Source organism: Heteronotia binoei, chromosome 21, assembly GCF_032191835.1.
Source record: "Heteronotia binoei isolate CCM8104 ecotype False Entrance Well chromosome 21, APGP_CSIRO_Hbin_v1, whole genome shotgun sequence".
Taxonomy (NCBI): domain Eukaryota; kingdom Metazoa; phylum Chordata; class Lepidosauria; order Squamata; family Gekkonidae; genus Heteronotia; species Heteronotia binoei.
Genome location: NC_083243.1, coordinates 186,231,708 through 186,252,354, shown reverse-complemented (window position 1 = coordinate 186,252,354; position 20,647 = coordinate 186,231,708). Strand labels below are relative to the sequence as shown.

The following is a 20,647-nucleotide window of genomic DNA, read 5'->3' as shown; positions in this document are numbered from 1 at the left end:
ATACAATGCCGAACACTTCACCCTCCAAACCAGCTATTTCCTCCTGAGGAACTTTGCTGCCAATCTCCAGGTGAGGGCTGAAGATCATTCAGAATTACAACTGCTCTCCGGATGGCAAAGATCAGCTCCCCTTGAGATGTGGGGGGAGTGAATGCCTTCACTTGTGTGGATGGGAAGACAGCAAGGGCGAGAGGGAACTTTCCCAGAGCCTCTTTCTAGAGCTCACTATATTTTTCCTTACAACGAGCTTTATTCCTAGTAAAGTAATAAATTCAAATTGTTGTCAGGTAGAAGGAAGGGCTTCTCCCTCAACGCTAGTATACTGCTTTTGAAGGGCTTCCTGCCACAGAGGTAGCCTGGCTAATTACTCATGTATGTGATAATGTGTAGCTCCCACAGAGAGAAACAGGGAACACATACTCATGACTCCCAATTTGTAAACCATGAGCTACTGGATGCTAGTGGAGCTACTGCTCCACTACTGTGGAACCAACTCCCTGAGGAGGTGAGGGCCCTACGATGTTTAGAGGGTTTCCGTAGGGCCTGTAAGACCCACCTTTTCAAGATGGCCTTCAACTAGCGAAAAAACTGTGACAAATCTAGATATGCTGCTAGAAATGCTTTTATTCTTGAAACGTTTTTACTTCTGAAATTTATTGAAACCTGTTTATAACGCCATACTGTTATGTTAATTTTAATACTCTGTAATTGTTTTAACCATGTTTTATAAGTATAATTGATGTAATGTGTGTTTTATGTTGTGAGCCGCCCTGAGCCTGCTCCAGCGGGGAGGGCAGGATAGAAATAAAAAATTATTATTATTATTATTATAGTATTGTATCTGGACTGTGGACAAGCATCTGCATATATTAAAAAATGCAAAGCCTGTTTCATCCTCAAATTATAGCTTCATGTTAAATGTTGCCTGCCCACTATTAGAAACATTCTCCTTCCCACAATTTGTACTTCTCCTGGCCTTGTAAGTACATGCAGCTAAAGAAGGCGGCGTAATTAAGTATCTTAATAGAATTACTATCACAAGATAATCAATTTATTTACTAATAATAGAAATATAATTATTTTCTTATATAATTATTTTCTCGCAGACTCAAGACCTACGGGTAGCTTTTTTAACGTGACAAATCAACAACGAGAATATTTTAATGGAAATGCTATTATATAAAATATTCAAGGTAGGAGAGGAAATGGGATAATTTTAATGTTAACAGTTCTCCAGTCTCCAGAGTCAGCCAGCTAGACATCCTGTTTTTGTCCAAGAATCTCTCAAAATATATTAGTGCTACAAACAGCTCGTTATTTTAAAATTGTTAGCTTACGGTGAGTATAAGAATTTACAAGTTTAAAGAACCACAAATTCTGAAGAATAAGTAGTGCTAAGGAGTTATACCCAGAGAGTAACAGACTAGAGTTAGCATACATACATTGCATCCCCAAAAATAAGTTAAGCGATATAAGACCTGTTCAGTATAGATCACGGGGGCTGTTATCAAATCTTAGGTGACCAAAGCTACCATGTTACTGGAGCTGTTGTGGTTGAAAACTAGAATCTGATGAGTCTAGGACTGAGTTTGAGTTACGAGAGCATCCACAAGGCCTAGAGCCTCTTCAGAAAGGAAGAGGGGAGTGTAGGGCTGTCAATCCCCAGTTGGGGGCAAGGGATCCTGTGGTTTGGAAGCCCTCCCCCCACTTTAGGGTTATCAGAAAGTGGGAGAGGGGTTAAATGTCTGCTGGGCACTCCATTATACCATATGGGGACTCCCATACACCCTATGGAGACTGGTCGCCATAGGGTATAATGGAAGATTAATACATGGGAATCCGGGGGCCCCTACTGTTTGAGATGGAGGAAAAGGAAAGGTCCCCTGTGCAAGCACCAGTCGTTTCTGACTCTGGGGTGACGTTGCCCTCACAACGTTTTCATGGCAGACTTTTTATAGGGTGGTTTTGCCATTGCCTTCCCCAGTCATCTACACTTTCCCCCCACCAAGCTGGGGACTCATTTTACCGACCTCGGAAGGATGGAAGGCTGAGTCAACCTCGAGCCGGCTACCTGAAAACCCAGCTTCAGCCGGGGATTGAACTCAGGTCGTGAGCAGAGCTTAGGACTGCAGCACTGCAGCTTTAACACTCTGCGCCACGGGGCTCTTATTGTTTGAGACAGAGGCACGGAATTTTCATAAACCCCACAAGTTTCAAAAAAGATTGTACCAAGGGGTCCAATTCTACGAGCCCCAAAAGAAGGTGCCCCATCCTCCATTATTTCCAACGAAGGGAAGGCATTTAAAAGGAGCATGGTCCATTTAAATATGACAGCCAAAAATTCCCTTCAGAGTTCAATTCTGCTTGTCGCAACCTTGCTCCTGGCTCCACCCCCAAAGTCCCCAGATATCTCCTGAGTTGAACTTGACAGCCCTAGGGAAGTGCAACATTAGCCTCAAGTCTGCATTAAATACTAGGAGTGTCAGTTTGGTGTAGCGGTTAAGTGTGCGGACTCTTATCTGGGAGAACCGGGTTTGATTCCCCACTCCTCCACTTGCACTTGCTGGAATGGCCTTGGGCCAGTCATAGCTATTGCAGGAGTTGTCCTTGAAAGGGCAGCTGCTGGGAGAGCCCTCTCCAGCCCCACCCACCTCACAGGGCGTCTGCTGTGGGGGGAGAAGATATAGGAGATTGTGAGCTGCTCTGAGTCTCTGATTTAGAGAGAAGGGCGGGGTATAACTCTGCAGTCTTCTTCTATTTACTGCATACAATATTTATCGGTTGCCAGCCTCTGCTGTATAAAAGGCTGTGGTTTCCAGGCTTTGCGGCCGCCTACGATTTCACATGGGAGTGGCAGGTGGATGGTATTCAGAATGTACAAGTAGCTATTACTGACTGAAATAATGGTGAATTCACTCGCCTTTGAAATTTCCTCATTCATTTCAGCTTTACTGGGATCTTCTCAAATGTAAACACGCAGACGTCAGTCACACCAATTGTTATCTAATGAATGGTATCTAAAGCAACAGCAGTACCAACTGTACCAAAATTAGAAGAAGTTTGCTTATTTAGAAAATTTCTGTGCTGCCCCTCCAGAGACCCGCTTGAAGGCAGTTTCTAAGGAGGCTTACTTAGCTGAGAATGTTACCAGATTTATTGGAACAGAATATTACCTTTGTATCTAAAAAGCCTTTATTTTATCTACATTTGGAAACTATTATCAGTCACTCCATTGAAGTATAGGAGTGCTGCAATTTTAGCAACAGGTTAATATATATATTTTTGTCCAGAAGATGGCATCAAAGGGTAGCTCAAATGGGATTTATCTCTGGTGATGACAAAAGAGAAACACACCATCCACTATAACCATCTGATCAAAACGATGACCTTTCTTCCATCAGCCTCCACAAACAAACCTCTAAAATTAAAACGATACGAGGAAAGACCAAATACAACACTTACTGCCAACTAATTAGCACTCAATGATGCAAGAAAATAGGCTATCCGTTAAAGGTCAAGGAGGCTAACAGACCTAAAACTTCAGCCCAATACAATATAGTCCCACAGTCTCTAGCACTGCTGACCTGTAATAAAGATATCAAAACAAGGGCTAAGCAAAATCTAAGATGTCAGAGATATCAGTGTGTTCCTAGCTGTCACAATCTTTAATAGCCCACAGCAGAAGGGCTAAAACACTATACCTGTAGGGCCTATCTGAACACATACCTGTAGGACCTATCTGACTGAGTGAGGGCATGCAGGAGTCAGTGGAACATGGGCCATAGCACTGCATGCATGTCTATATCCTCTATAAAGTTTATATCTCTGCTATCTGGCATTATATTTTATAATGTGTGGCTTGGCCCCACAACGTCCCATTTATCTCAGATCCGGCCCACATAGCAGATGAGTTCAACACCCATGCTTTAGAACCTTCTGAGGGAGACGAGGCACAAGGGTGTACAATATCAGAATCAGGAGACGCAGGAGCACTGTCATCTGGTTCAGAATCCAACACATCAGGTTCAACATCTGACGGTTCAGAGGAAAAGGTTGATATCCCAGGAGCTTATCTCTGAGGGACAGTAGATGCATAGGAGCCAACTGAAGGGGAGCAGTGGCTGGTGTGAGCGTTGTAGCAGAAGCAGTGGCTGAGATGTTGTGAAGGGTGGCTGGCCAAGTCAAAGGGCCCTGCTGAACTTGATGTGGGTCATAAGACCTCGAAACTGAAGGACGGTCAAGATTTGGTATCCTCGAAGTTGGTCATGGGACTAGTAGGAGTAGTGAGGTGGTGAGCAAGAGTAGTACTGCTGCCTGTAGCATCAGGGAAATACTCTTGAGGAGATGGTGATCTGGAACCCAGCGAGTACTGTTGATGCTCCTAATGGAAATAGTTGTTTTAGGTCGTAGAGGACAGGATCGCTGTGTGCGAGGGGAGAGGTTAGGAGAAGCATGTGTCCTTGATGAGTGTTGAATTCAAGGTTGGGCGTTGGACTTGAGGCGAGTGTCCGACTCAAAGAAATTGGATGGAACGTGACTGCAAACTGAGAATCATCTCGAGATATGCACCACTTGAACAGCAGGCAGGTGAGTCAAAGTTTAAAGAGATGGGGGAGCCAGGATGGTCAAAAAAACTTGAACCCGAAGCGACAAAAGTCAAGGCTTCCATGAGAACATCAACTGGAATCGAAGGTTCTGACAGAACTGTTGGAAACGGGATCAGACCTGAGTGCTTGTGAGTCTTCTTCAGTTGCGGAGGCTCAGAAGACGAATCTGAGGATTGCTTCGAAGCTTTTTAGCCGCCGAGGTTGAGGAAGCTGCTGACCGCAACTCATCTCCCCTCTGGGATGAGGGAGGCAGTGAGAATCTTGGGCCTGAGAAGTAAAACACTGCTGAATAGAGCAAAGTCTCTAGAAGGTGGCTCCTAAGTCTCACAGCTCTGCTTTTCCTTGCCTGCTTGGTGAAATTACTGTAGTGGGTGCAGGAACTGACCTTGTGGGCTTCACCAAGACAAAAAAGACATAATGAATGGCCGCCAGTGGATGGCATTTTAGCCCCACAATCACGGCACTTCTTAAAAAGTAGACTTCCCTTCCATGCATCACCTTTGGGGAGGAGGGGAGGGGAGGGAAAAGAGTCAAAGGCAAGGGAGCCTAAAGCAATAATACTCACAAAAGGGTTGGGTTTTTTTTTCAGGGGCAACACAAAGATGAAAAAAAATGATACCAGTTGATGAAAAAGTGGACATCGATGAAGAAACAAATTATGAGGTAGCAAAGGAGTGGAACGTAGCAAAGTAGGTCTATCTGGAGCAGTGGTCAGGGAGAAACTGAGGGGGGGGGGCGTGTGCTTTCTTCTTGCTCCAGGCATGCACAGTAAGTGCCTGCTCTCCAGAGCGCGGGAGAAAGTGTAGCAAAAGCCAGAGGCTAGCTCATGGGAGTTCTCTGAGGTCAGGTTCATGCTCAAGTGAAGTACCCATGTGCGGGACTGCACAGAGACCATGAAGAAGATCCTGATGAACACCAATAAGCAGGAACTCATTTGCATATTAGGTAACACCCCCTGATGCCAAGCCAGCCGGAACTGTGTTCCTGCTAAAAAAAACCCCCACCTCGCCTATGAGAGGCCCATATTTTATGTGACTTGCCAGCGAATAGAATAAAAACAGGCTTTGGCAGTTGGACAGACCAGTTGTTTAAATGGGGCACAACACCACGACCTGGCTGTGATTGTGGTGCCGTCTGCAAAACTATTTCCCATCAGTCACAGGAACGTGAGCATCATGTTTTCCGGGGGGATGTGATGGAGCTCTGTGAACTCTCCCCAGCTGCGACTGAGCGGACTGAAAATCTAGATATTAGTATTTGGGGGGATTGTCCAATTGGTCTCCATACCCAATGTATCAACTTGGTTATGTGTTTCATATAACTATATACCGTTTTTTTTCGGACGATTAGACGCACCGGAGGATAAGACGCACCTTCCTCCTGGGGGGCAATCCGATGCTTTTTCCTCCAATCCGGCGCTTCCCCGGCGCCTGCTTGCCTGGCTCCATCTTCTTCAGGCAAGCGTGGGATCGCTCCACATGGCCCCAGCGTTTTGCAAGCGCCAGCCGCGGAGGGGGCAGCGTGCTTCCTACTTCCCTGTGTTCCTGCCTTCAGCTGTGATGTTTAAAGCAAGCGCTGGGGTCGGAGGGGGGAGGGAGCGACCTCAGCGCTTGCTTTAAACATCACAGCTGAAGGCAGGAACACAGGGAAGTAGGAAGCACGCTGCCCCCTCCGCGGCCGGTGCTTGCAAAGCGCTGGGGCCACGTGGAGCGATCCCACGCTTGCCTGAAGAAAATGGAGCTAGGCAAGCAGGCGCCGGGGACGTGCCGGATCGGAGGAAGAGGCAGCGGATCGCCCCCTCGCCCCTTGAAGGTACGTACCTTCGGACTACAAGACGCACACACTTTCCCCCCCACTTTGCGTCTTATGGTCCAAAAAATACGGTACTTCCTGTGTGCAACTCTGCCACACGATAAATAAATCTTCCTGACTCTTCCGCAAGGACTATAATGGTTCAGAATTTCACTATGTAAGTTATATCAAGAATGAGGCAATCTAAAATACAGACTTCTTAACAACAGTTAAGAAAAAGTGACACAATACGAAACTAGATCCAAGTGGGCAGCCGTGTCGGTCTGGAGCAAGAGAACAAAGCCGTAGACAAGCGGCGCCGCTAAGACCAACTAATTTTTATTCGGAATGTAAGCATGCGGCACAAAATTTAATAAATAAGTAAATAAATTTAAGCACAAAGCTTACGTTCTGATTAAAACTTAGCTGGTCTTAAAGGTGCCACTTGCCTATGGCTTCGTTACAATATGAAACTGCCCGTATCACTTGTGGGAAGAGAGGAGGATTATAGCAAAGACACAAATGGAAAGTTGACTTTTGAAAGGAACAGGAATTCTTGAAACTCTATGAAAGTCTCCCCCCCAACACCACCCTTTGATATTATTTTATTAATGCGATTTCTATCCCGTCCTTCCCGCTGAAACAGGCTCAGAGCAGGTCACAAATCATAAAAGCATAACAAGACGATACATGATATCAGAAATTGTTTCTAAGAATCTAAAATTACAGCCCTTTAAAACTATTAAATGTCTGCTGATACGTCTAAACAACTAGGTCTGCTCAGTAGTAATTCAAACCAACTGTTTGAACAGACAATAGAAGGAAATTTCAGTAGATTTGAACGGTGTGTGTGTGTGTCTGTGTGTGCTGATCCTATGAGACATCAACTGCCTCATCTAAAAGCCTGGTGGATTAGCTCCATTTTACAGACCCTGAAGAAGTGTAACAGGTCCCACAGGGCCTATGTCTATGGGGAGCTCATTCCGCCAGATTGGAACCAGGGCCGGAAAAGTCCTGGCCCGAGTTAAGCCCTCCAAATTTAGATATGAAGGTAACAGGGATCTTAATTCCTGCTACAGTATTACTCCTACTCCCTAATTCAGTGCCAGAACTCAGCCATGGTTAAACTGAATGGACATTCTTTGTTTAAAGGATGGTTTGCTAGCTACTTTAAAGCACTTTTTTCCCTAGACACAGCTGCCGCTATTTGATACAAGTATTTTGGAATCTCAGTCCTTAAGCCTGGGGACAACAACTTTTTTTATGGCTAGACACAACGCAGATGTTTTCTCACTACTGAAAAGTCCCGAACAGTCCATATTTACGTGACACACAAGGAAGAGAACGAGACCCAATAATATGGCTTTCATTAGGAATTTTATTTTCCAGCACTAATTGATATTTTTGTACAGGGATTAAGGATTGGACAAAAGGGAGAATTTCGATCTGAGATACGCAGTCAAGTTACCCACATTTGGGGAAACGACATTGCACATGAGCAGTGCAGTGACTGAGCTTCACACCGATAGCCTTGGCTTGCTTACTGTGAGAGAACAGAACTCTAGACTGGCCCCTGTTTTTGACCTAATGGAGAAGCCACTAGAAATACTCATCAGCTTGACCACTCACGAGTGGAATCTTAAAATCAACTGCAGTTCACCTAGGGTCAGCAGCAACTGTCTCCAGGCACATCCCACATCAGCAGTGAAGACAGCACCAGCCGTGAAGCTGCTATACAGATGCAGAAGCTAAGCAGCCTCAAACAAGTATCTGAATCGAGTAAGGCATGAAATGCATAGACTTGTGTTAACGCTGTGTTAAACCAGACATGTTTTACTACGCATCTTAATAACAGATGCTTTGCTTACCGATTTTTTTAGCATCATAGCTTATATGGATAGCCAGTAAGGCTTCCTAAATGTTTGTTTTCCAATCCTGCCTTGTTGAGCATACTGTCATAAACAGGCCTTATACTGTTGTGTCGATTGGAAAAAAAAATACTTTTAAGGCCATAAGGCAAAGGCATGTGGTCATTCAAATGACCTTAAAATTAAAAAGTCAAAAGGAAGAAGATGAAGAAGAAGATATTGGATTTATATCCCCCCCTCCACTCCGAAGAGTCTCAGAGTGGCTCACAATCTCCTTTCCCTTCCTCCCCACAACAGACACCCTGTGAGGTAGATGAAGATATTGGATTTAATATCCCCCCCTCCACTCCGAAGAGTCTCAGAGTGGCTCACAATCTCCTTCCCCTTCCTCCCCCACAACAGACACCCTGTGAGGTAGATGATGATATTGGATTTATATCCCCCCCTCCACTCCGAAGAGTCTCAGAGTGGCTCACAATCTCCTTCCCCTTCCTCCCCCACAACAGACACCCTGTGAGGTAGATGAAGATATTGGATTTAATATCCCCCCCTCCACTCCGAAGAGTCTCAGAGTGGCTCACAATCTCCTTCCCCTTCCTCCCCACAACAGACACCCTGTGAGGTAGATGAAGATATTGGATTTAATATCCCCCCCTCCACTCCGAAGAGTCTCAGAGTGGCTCACAATCTCCTTCCCCTTCCTCCCCCACAACAGACACCCTGTGAGGTAGATGATGATATTGGATTTATATCCCCCCCTCCACTCCGAAGAGTCTCAGAGTGGCTCACAATCTCCTTTCCCTTCCTCCCCACAACAGACACCCTGTGAGGTAGATGAAGATAATGGATTTAATATCCCGCCCTCCACTCCGAAGAGTCTCAGAGCGGCTCACAATCTCCTTTCCCTTCCTCCCCCACAACAGACACCCTGTGAGGTAGATGAAGATATTGGATTTATATCCCGCCCTCCACTCCGAAGAGTCTCAGAGCGGCTCACAATCTCCTTTACCTTCCTCCCCCACAACAGACACCCTGTGAGGTAGATGAAGATATCGGATTTATATCCTGCCCTCCACTCCGAAGAGTCTCAGAGCGGCTCACAACCTCCTTTCCCTCCTCCCCCCGCCCACAACAGACACCCTGTGAGATAGATGAAGATATTGGATTTATATCCCGCCCTCCACTCCGAAGAGTCTCAGAGCGGCTCACAAACTCCTTTCCCTTCCTCCCCCACAACAGACACCCTGTGAGGTGGGTGGGGCTGGAGAGGGCTCTCACAGCAGCTGCCCTATCAAGGACAACCTCTGCCAGGGCTATGGCTGACCCAAGGCCATGCTAGCAGGTGCAAGTGGAGGAGTGGGGAATCAAACCCGGTTCTCCCAGATAAGAGTCCGCACACTTAACCACTACACCAAACTGGCTCTCCAAAAGGAAAATAACACATAATTATTTCTTCTAATTTAAACAGGGCAGGATTTCACAATTTAGATACATAGTATTTGAAAGTGAATACAAAGTGGAAAAACGCTATCAAAATTGGTAAAAAAGAGGAAGAACAGGTTTTGCCTACGGACTAAATACCTGCAGTGGACCACAACAGGTTCTTCTCGACCAGTTCTTTTTTTCCGCACGAGACACACGAAATCCAGGAAATCACTGGAATCATCAGGAACCCCGTGATCAGGCCATGCTATGTATTGGATCTGAGCGAGCGGACGGTGCTCGTTTTTCTAGTAAGAGAAAATGAACCCAAATGTAATCAACTGTATGGTTTTCTATAATAACTTTAACAAAAGTTGATAACAATTAAATTCAGTTGTAGTTAAACAAAGGGTAAAACAGGCATTGGAAGACTTGGATTAAGTATGCTATGAATGTATAAAATCAGCTCCAACAGGTCTACATGCTGTGATGATCAGGAATAAATTTAAATTAAATTAGGCACGTGCATTCCCTAAATAAAATACATACGAAAGGTAAATAGACATGTTTTATTAGATCACTGTAGGCTGAGTTAAGAATATGCAAGTGGATAAAGCAGATATCTATTAGGTTTATTACTCTGCTTGCTTGGTATTTGTTGTAGTTACATTCACACAAAGCTATTTCTGGAGGCACAATAGCTACAGAGGCAGCATTCAAAGCTCCTTGGATAAAATATAATAAAAAGGTAAAGGTAGTCCCCTGTGCAAGCACCAGTCATTTCCGACTCTGGGGTGACACTGCTTTCACAATGTTTTCACGGCAAACTTTTTATGGGGTGGTTTGCCATTGCCTTCCCCAGTCATCTACACTTCCCCCCCCCCCAGCAAGCTGGGTACTCACTTTACCGACCTCGGAAGGATGGAAGGCTGAGTCAACCTTGAGCCGGCTACCTGAACCCAGCTTCCACTGGGATCGAACTCAGGTTAGAACTGCAGAGCTTAGGACTGCAGTATCTGTTTTTCTTCATTCTTCACTGGGTTGATTTTGCCTCCTGAACTGTAAGTAAGGCAAACCAAATCTGCCTGTGAGGTGAGACATCCCCCAAACATCAAGGGGGAAAAAATAGGAAAGCAACTCATAAGATTTTTCTTCTTGCCTTGTAAATGGGAATTCGTTTTTCATTGGATGGAAAAATAATTCCATTCCTACCCAGGTTCCCTGGCATTAGCAAAGTTCTTAAGGTTGAGAACCCTCTGAAGAGAGCCAGTTTGGTGTAGTGGTTAAGTACGTGGACTCTTATCTGGGAGAACCGGGTTTGATTCCCCACTCCTCCACCTGCACCTGCTGGAATGGCCTTGGGTCAGCCATAGCTCTGGCAGAGGTTGTCCTTGAAAGGACAGCTGCTGTGAGAGCCCTCTTAGCTCCACCCACCTCACAGGGTGTCTGTTGTGGGGGGAGAAGATATAGGAGATTGTAAGCCGCTCTGAGTCTCTGATTCAGAGAGAAGGGCGGGGTATAAATCTGCAGTCTTCTTCTTCTTCTTCTTGAAGTACCTTATGTCCAAAACTAACGCAGCCAAGCTATTATATCATGTCATCTTTTTAGAGAAAGCATAGAAGTATGGACTGATGCCCACACGACTGTCTCAGATGGCTACTGAATTATCCCTTCTCCAGATTGCTTCTGAGTAGCCACTTATCTTATTGGTTATTGGTTATGAGTAACCAATAAGAGTAATTGGGTTTATGAGTAATCAATTATGAGTAACCAGTAAGATTACTTTTATTGATTACTCATAATTGGCTACTTATAAAACCAATTACTCTTATTACAATGGGTCGAATGAGTAAACAAGAACCCGAAGGTCACAATGTTTGTTCTTGGGATCATGAATGGGTAGAAGTTGCTCAGGCGTGGCCGTTGGCCAACAACTGATGAGCAATGTGCTTGTTAAGGCACTTCATATTCAAGATGATATGGCAGATGAAGGTGAGGCTGTGGTGCCTGGGAGTGACGCAGGACCTGAGCTGTCTGCCAAAAAGGGTGTTGAACTGAAGAGGCTTTTCAGTCCCATGGTGGTGAAGAGGGCTTATGCTGCAAAGCAGCAATTTGATCCTGAGGAAAACTGGTGGAATGATTGAAAACTGGAAAGCATGACAATCGTGAGGGGCTTGATGGAGAGCCAGTTTGGTGTAGTGGTGAAGTGTGCGGACTCTTATCTGGGAGAACCGGGTTTGATTCCCCACTCCTCCACTTGCACCTGCTGGAATGGCCTTGGGTTAGCCATAGCTCTGGCAGAGGTTGTCCTTGAAAGGGCAGCTGCTGTGAGAGCCCTCTCCAGCCCCACCCACCTCACAGGGTTTGTTGTGGGGGAGGAAGGTAAAGGAGATTGTGAGCCACTCTGAGACTCTTCGGAGTGGAGGGCGAGATATAAATCCAATATCATCTTCTACCTCACAGGGTGTCTGTTGTGGGGGAAGAAGGTAAAGGAGATTGTGAGCCACTCTGAGACTCTTCGGAGTGAAGGGCGGGATATAAATCCAATATCTTCATCTACCTCACAGGGGCTCTGTTGTGGGGGAGGAAGGTAAAGGAGATTGTGAGCCACTCTGAGACTCTTCGGAGTGGAGGGCGGGATATAAATCCAATATCTTCTTCTTGATGGTAGACTCCTAGAATAGCATCCTCCTCTGAGATGCAGCAGTGAGAAATAACAGGCTAATAAGAAGAGTAGGCAGAGAGCCCATTCTTATAGTCATGAGATAACCAGTAATGTTCAACCCAATGAGTACAGGAGCAAGGAGACCTTTATCAGTACTAAGGGGGATAGGTGTTGGGTCCACAAAAAAAACTCCCAGCACACTTAGGGTGGTACTCTTAAGACAGATGTCTGCCTGTCAGTGAAAACTCCCTAGACCAGGGGTGGCCAACGGTAGCTCTCCAGATGTTTTTTGCCTACAACTCCCATCAGCCCCAGCCATTGGCCATGCTGGCTGGGGCTGATGGGAGTTGTAGGGAAAAAAACATCTGGAGAGCTACTGTTGGCCACCCCTGCCCTAGACTGAGACTGCCATAGCAGGGAAGAGACTGAAGAGAATGATCTCGGGGGACGTCTCACAAAGGCCATTAACATGGAGGAGTCAACAGTGGTCACAGAGAGAGCATTGCTGCCCTGCAGAGAGAGAGTCCACATAATGCCATTCCAGAGGATGCTGAATGGGAGGTAGTAGTGTAGTGAGTATGGGCAAGGCAAGGCGGTCCAAAATGGGCACAACAAAGGCAATTGCCAACAACTTAGGATCCATCCTCTTTGAATATTTCCTGTAGCTCTTTTTTCCTGTAACTTTTTTTCTTTTCTTTTTGTGTGTGTTAAAATTAGTTTTTTTCTTTTCTTTTCTTTTTTTTTGGGTTAAAACCCTGCCTTCCTGTGAGGCAAAAACTTAATTAAGAGCCAGATAGGAGACCCTACTATCAGGCAAATTAGCTTTGCCCCTCTGACTACTACCAGGAGATGGGACCTAAATCAATGAAGAATGAACTCATGAACATATGAAGCTGCCTTCTACTGAATCAGACCCTCGGTCCATCAAAGTCAGTATTGTCTACTCAGACTGGCAGCGGCTCTCCAGGGTCTCAAGCTGAGGTTTTTCACACCTATTTGCCTGGACCCTTTTTGGAGATGCCAGGGATTGAACCTGGGACCTTCTGCTTCCCAAGCAGATGTTCTACCACTGAGCCAGCGTCCCTCCTCATATTCACAGGATGAACTTACATTTTTTTCTTATATGATAGGGTAATTTCTTCAGAGACTCTAAAAATGCATATTCAAAATGCTGCTTCAATGATGTGCTGAAGCAACATAGTTTTAGGGTCTCAAAGACTGAGTCACTGAAATCTCACCTCCAAGTTAGATAGCGTCATCTCTCTGAAGACATAAGCGGGATTTCCTTCTTCTGAATGGCAGGTGATTTGGAAATTCCCATATGCAGAACTTCCTCCAGGCTCAGGCCAGTACTGATGACATTTGACCTAAAACCAACAATTTTTTTTTTAAAATTCTATTTAGATGTCAAAGTCTCATTTTGCCCCTTATTTCTTTTAAACACTCGGTCGTTACTTTTCACTTATTCTATGAAACGTCCATTAGGACTTATAACTCAAGACGAGTAACTTTAATTGCACAATCGAATTAAGCGAATCCACTAGTGACTAACTGACATCTCAGCAAAGGATAAATGAGATTGTTCCACTAGCTGATTTCCTTTTTTACATAAATTTAAGTAAACTTACAAATGTCCCCACACAACACTGGGGATACTTGTAAATGCAAGCACATGGGGCTCTAAGAAGGCAAACAGGCCTGCTGATTTAAAATTCTACACCATTTCCTAGTTAAACATACTGAAAGCTCGGAACTTGTAAAGCAGTATGGTCTCCATCCCTATGCTCTGTTGTGCCCATGGAAACCTACCAACTTATTGCCAGTGTAATAATTTAAACTCTGAAACTCTTCTAGACTCCTAACGCAGAGCAGGCTTCACTGTAGTCACTGAGCATTTCTGTCATATAATGAACTTAGAGCAACCTCTCAAACATTAAAAATGATGTCAATGATGTATTTTTTATGTTAATACAGTACAATAAGGCTGGGTTTGAAAGGAATGTAATTACTTCACTTATTGTCCAAAGAAATTCTGAGAAACAAATTCCTCAGGGGGAAAAAAACAAACATTCAGAAATACTGTAAATATTTTTTTAATGCATAATGTTTATTGTAAGAACTGCAATCATACATAATAAACATAGTATAGTGAGGATACAATAATATGTTAGATGTTTAAATAAAGCATACATCCAAAAGAGTAAAAATATCATAAACAAATTCAGTTGGTAACTTGAGAATGGAATGAGAGGAGACACAATCGGCATAAGCATAGAATTCCCCTAGCCATGGCATCACGTTGAAAAAAAGAGAGAAAAGGGAGGGGAAGGAAAAAAGGTTAAAAGGAAGGAGGGAAGGGAGTGCCAATGAGGTCAACGGACGGCTATAATAGCTAAATAATCCTCAGGTGTTACAGAAGGATATTGGGCAACAAAACTTGAGTTCCACTCAAGAAAAGGTTTCCATTTCTGAACGAAAGAAGTACTGTTACAAGGGCTGTAGGATACAAGTAGAAATACTGTAATTCTAATGGGAATCTGGTATAATCTTAACAACATGAAACTGCTTCCCAACTACAGATACAACTACTAAATTAAAAAAAAGTATTAGCTTAACTCTCAATTTTGAAAGCTGGTAAAGGTTACAAGTTAACTTACTCTGCCCCGTTCCACTTGAGTGGTTAACATTACAACCATCGAAGACCCTTGTTCCCATGTCATCTGCCAAAAATCAGGACAGGTGTTGGGTAACGGACCCTGGCAAGCAATGTACTTGTTTATTATACTGGAAGAAGGGATTTCCATCTAAAAACAGAAACACAAAATGTGTTTATTATCCGCACAGCAATTTTGTTTAGATTCTGTTGACTCTAATTTTAAAAGGATACAAAACCAAACCATTGCAGAATTTTAAAAAACTACATACACACACAAACACACACAAAAATATTTTTATGTTGCCTTTCTGCCCAAACATCAATTAAAATACATTTAAAATATAAAATTTTATTAAAATATGTAAACAAAAACATTAGAAGAAGAGCCCAAAACAGTTACTAGGGGTATGCTAGACAACATAAAAAAAAAGTCTTCACCTACTGGTGAAAGTAAATGATAGAGGGAGACAGACAAGTCTCCTTGAGAAGGGAGTTCAAAAGGTTTGTTGCCACAATGGAGAAGGTCCTTTCTCAGGTCTTCACCCATCTAGCCTCAGGAAGAGAGGGCGACCGAAGCAGGGCCTCCAAGGATGTCTGAGTGGATAAGTTCATATGTAACAGGTGACCATATATCAGATGCTTTTCCTCATCTAATCCAACACAGCAACAACAAAACTGTTGCAGTTAAATCATCAGTGGCAAAAACTTCAAGCCAGTGGTAAACCTCTTATGATATCACATCAGCTCTATGGTGGAGTGAACTGGGGTATCCTACCATAGCACCCTTCTGGTGTAGATATGCTGTTACAGGAGGCCAAAAATGGGTGGCACAAGCTCAGTCAGCATATTAAACCTTCTCAACTCATGTACGGCCTCCTCCACGGCAGTGTAACATTGTCCTGCCAAAAGCCCTGGCATAAACACTCCTATTTAACTCACCGGAAATGGAAGGACTATTTCTGCCCCCACGCTACCTGGCACCGTGTTTCACAGCCATGGTATAGCTTAGGATACCAAATCTGCAACTGCCAAATCACTTGCCTCCTAAGCATGTCATAAACATCAGTTAGGACTCTCATATCTCAGATGAAAAGATGCTGAGCATGAGGTTAAAGCTCTCTGGTCTCCTACTGGTCACAAACACACAGAGCCACCAGGGAAACTTTGGCAGAGAAAGGGCATTTTATAAAAGCAAAATGAATACTTCATTCAAAACAGTTGAGGACGACAGCTTAACTCTCAGTTTTGAAAGTTAGATAATGTATATTGGCAAGAGTGCTTTGTTCAGAACTCTTACAGGTACTCCACCTCTACTCCTAGGAAAGCAAGGACAATGAACCACAGAGGTAAGAAAGGGAAAAAGAACCCTTGCCTTAAGCGGGATTTGCTCTGTCTATCTTTCCGATCACCTGTGCAGAATGTCTTAAAGTTTGCACTGCCTCAACAACTCTGCTTCCCTCAACAGTTGCTGGCAGTGTCTTCCCCAGAGGCCCAGCAAAAGTAGTTCAGAATGCAAGCTAAATCTGAAAGGCAAACATTTAATCCCAAAACTCACTCCATGGAATTAACACACGAGGCGATCGTAATAGCCAACTCACATTTATATAGTTTGCATTAATGTAATCATCGTTACTCTTTAAAATGACCCGTGTAGCATCATCTGGAGGGAAAAAGAAGAAATCAATTAGTATATTTGTAAATTCAGCAATATATCTATATCAATATATCTAATTCTCTCAACGTGGCGACATCTGTAGATACTCAAATCCAGAGCCTGTGCCATGAACGCACAAGACAGGTTTTATTAGAAATAAGTCTGAAGTTTGTAGAAAAAATCTGAAATCTTAAAAAGCCCACAACCTCTCCAAATAACAGAAGCAGTGTCTGTAACTTTAAGGAAGGAATGTCATCTTAGTAGCACTGTAGGGATTGCTAGAAGGCAAAAAAAAACAAAAAACGGCCGGCCTTCAAGCCCGCTTTCTGTTAGGAAAAGGTAGGGAGAGGCATAGCCCTTTCCAGGGCTGCTTTCGCTTTTGAGGTGGACTCCTCAGGGCCGGATCTGGCGGCAGCCGCCGGATGACTTGATTCCATGCAACTTGCATGACTCGCCAGGAACGGCTGCTCGCTTTTGTTCGGCCTCCCCACAAAGGTCAGTGCAGAGTAGTGGCTAGAACTTCAGACTACGACCTGGGAGATCCGGGTTCAAACCCACTTTGCCACGGAAGCCTGCTGGATGACCTCGGGCCAGTCATACCCGCTCAACCTAACACACCACACGGAGTTATTCTACGCACGGGGAGCATCAGAAACGGGGAAGTAAAGCCCTCAGCATCGTTTCAGCACCCCAAAATTCCTAGGAGAGGGAGGGCAAGTGCCCCTCCCTCCTCCCACAGCCAAATGGTTGCATTTCTAACAGCTGTTCTTCACGGTTCCTGTATGGCTGAAGGGAGCCTGCGCATCTTTGCAACTGATTTTAACGTCCATACTTCATTCGAGTACTTACAAGGCGAAATGTCTCTGTATCTATTTTTGGAAATGTTTTGAGGTAATTTGGCACAAGACATTGTCATCCCAGGCTTCTTCCTATAAAGTTGCTGAACAGAAACAAACACGTCAGGTAGTACCAAGCGAAATAGGACTACTCGTGAGACGGCGTCTGCAGGCAAGGCAACAGTTCACTAAAAAGTTAACACTTTCCTCCAGCTGCAAACAAGGAAGACAGCACTTGCATCTTGTACTTCGGCAACTTTTCAAAGAACCGAGTATTCACCGTCAGTTAAATTTTCAGTAAAGACATACGTTGAGAACGTGAACGGAGTTACTCACATCATGGGAAGGGCTATGAGCAGTGTTCCCTCTAAGCTGAGTTAGCGTGAGCTAGCGCACAGATTTTTAGCCTCCAGCTCACGCATTTTTGTCTTAGCTCAGGAAGGATGACCCCAGAGCATACTAATTTATCCAGTCGCTCACAACTTTAATGCCAGTAGCTCAAAAAGTAGAATTTTTGCTCACAAGACTCTGCAGCTTAGAGGGAACATTGGCTCCGAGTATTGGGCAGTGTGGAAACAATTGTCTATATCAAACCTTAGCGACCAAACGTTAAAAAGACCTTTTTAAATGAGCACAAGGCAAAAAAAAAGTCTAGTGAGATCATCTAGAACAGGGGTGGCCAAACTTGTTTACTGTAAAAGCCACAAAACATGAACGTCAGGTGTTTGAGAGCCACAAGACATGAACATCAGATGTCTGAGAAAAGGAAGGAAGGAAGGCAAACAGAGGGGAGGAGCGAGGGACAGTTGGAAAGAAAGAAACTTTAAATGTGGGATAAGGTGCCTTCTCCAACCAATAAACTTACAAAGCTCAGCAAAGCTTTATGCACCCTCTCTCTGTGTCACGCACAGAAACTCCGACTGCACGTGCCCACAGAGGCAGGGTGCGGATATCCCATAACTTCCTTCTGACTGCTGTGAAATCCACAAAATGATATTCAAAGGGCTGACAGCAAAGGGAAAGTTCAGGCAGTTGGTGCGAATGCACAGATGACCACTTGAAGATCATCAATCGCAGGCAAGCAACCTGTTTTATCTTTGTTGTGGTCTCTGTGCATCATGATCTGGCACTCACACGCCATTCCCTCACGTGAGCTCCCCGCCCCCAGAGGGAGGAGCCTGTGGTCAGAATCTCCGTTGGAGCCCTTCCATGAGATTGGATCTGTGTTCCCACCAAGACAGGGACGTGCGGACATAAGAAGAAGAAGAAGAAGACTGCAGATTTATACCCCGCCCTTCTCTCTGAATCAGAGACTCAGAGCGGCTTACAATCTCCTATATCTTCTCCCCCCACAACAGACACCCTGTGAGGTGGGTGGAGCTAAGAGGGCTCTCACAGCAGCTGCCCTTTCAAGGACAACCTCTGCCAGAGCTATGGCTAACTCAAGGCCATTCCAGCAGGTGCAGGTGGAGGAGTGGGGAATCAAACCCGGTTCTCCCAGATAAGAGTCCGCGCACTTAACCACTACACCAAACTGGCTCTCAGTTAAGCCGGTACATGGCGCTTTTTCATTTGAGAGTAATGACAGGGTCTGAGGAGTTCCTGAGAAACCATAATTGGAGGGTTCTCATGCAGAGTTTTGTGAAAATAAGTACTCCTGTCATGGCTGTCGTAAGACCTGGGAGGCTTTGGATGTTGAGAGCTGGTTTTTCCAGTTCTCATTTTATCTGTCATACCAGAGTGATAAGTGTGGATGCCCTTTCGAAGAATAGGAAGGCTCTGCAAACTGTGGAGTCGAGTATGACCCCCAATAAACGGTACCTGTTTGGAACAAATGAGATTGAATTTCTTGTGATTCACTCATAGTCCTAAAGTCTGTAACACTGTTAAAGTCCTTTTGAGGAGGAGGAGAAAAAGAAGTTGGATTTATACCCCAATCTTCACTCTGAATCACAAAGTCTCAGAGCAGCTTACAATCTCCTTTACCTCCCTCCCTCCCAACAGACACCCTGTGAGGTAGGTGGGGCTGAGAGAGCTTTCACAGAAGCTGTCCTTTTAAGGACAGGTCAGCAAGACCTATGGCTGACCCAAGGCCATTCCAGCGGGTGCAAGTGGAGGAGTGGGGAATAAAACCCAGTTCTCCCAGATAAGAGTCCACACACTTAACCACTACACCAAACTGGTGTTCCTTGGAGTCCACCACCAGAAGCCAAAAGTCTACACAGGGGAAGATGGCTATTTCTTGCAAGCAAAGGTGACCTGCAATGACTACCATTGTTTGTGTGAATATTTTCTGTGTGGTGGAAATCCTGAATGGGAGCACCCTGCATTGGTAATGGTCCCCTCCCACCGAGAATCATATATATAGCCTGTGCTCACGTCTGATGTTCAGGTAAAAATAGGCATCCTGCAGGTCTATCATGGCCATCCATACCCCTTTCTTGAAGAGTGGTAGGATGCTCCGGAGTGAAGTCATATGGAACTTGTGATAGGCAGAAAATTTGTTCAGTGTTCCCGAGATCCATTATTAACCTTATGTCCGCATATTTTTTGGGAATTGTAAAGTATTGGGAGTAGAAGCTATGCCGCCATGATACAGGTGGTACTGTTTCTATGGCCTGTTTTTCTAATAGTATCGACACTTCCTCTTGCAAGATGTCGGATTGATGCATGGGGACAAACACTGGTGTGGCAGTCTGGATGAACTCTATCACATAGCCTTGAGCGATGACAGGTGAGAGCCAGTTTGGTGTAGTGGTTAAGTGTGCGGACTCTTATCTGGGAGAACCAGGTTTGATTCCCCACTCCTCCACTTGCACCTGTTGGCATGGCCTTGGGTCAGCCATAGCTCTGGCAGAGGTTGTCCTGGAAAGGGCAGCTACTGTGAGAGCCCTCTCAGCCCCACCCACCTTACAGGGTGTCTGTTGTGGGGGAGGAAGGTAAAGGAGATTGTGAGCCGCTCTGAGACTCTTCAGAGTGGAGGGCGGGATATAAATCCAATATCTTCATCTTCTATCTTGTCCAAAGTGATTCATCTCCAGGCCAGCAAGGGTAAATATGGGTGGTGGAAGGGTAAGAAGGTTGGAAGGTGGCAATTGGTTCTGGTGGGGCAAGGGTGAGTAAGTCAAAGCTCCTGTTTAGGTGTTGT

General features: G+C 44.8%; 1 protein-coding gene across 1 annotated transcript in view; it reads right to left on the bottom strand.

Moving 5' to 3' along the window:
• The window catches only part of PTPN4 (protein tyrosine phosphatase non-receptor type 4), a 228,114-nt gene that overhangs the window by 8,354 nt on the left and 199,113 nt on the right, over nucleotides 1-20,647 (bottom strand). The window contains exons 20-24 of the mRNA XM_060262449.1: nucleotides 17,513-17,603; nucleotides 16,608-16,669; nucleotides 15,011-15,157; nucleotides 13,592-13,720; nucleotides 9,848-9,996 (exon numbers count right to left, since the gene is read on the bottom strand). Of these exons, the coding sequence (XP_060118432.1) occupies nucleotides 9,848-9,996; nucleotides 13,592-13,720; nucleotides 15,011-15,157; nucleotides 16,608-16,669; nucleotides 17,513-17,603 (578 nt within the window). The remainder of the gene's footprint in view (nucleotides 1-9,847; nucleotides 9,997-13,591; nucleotides 13,721-15,010; nucleotides 15,158-16,607; nucleotides 16,670-17,512; nucleotides 17,604-20,647) is intronic.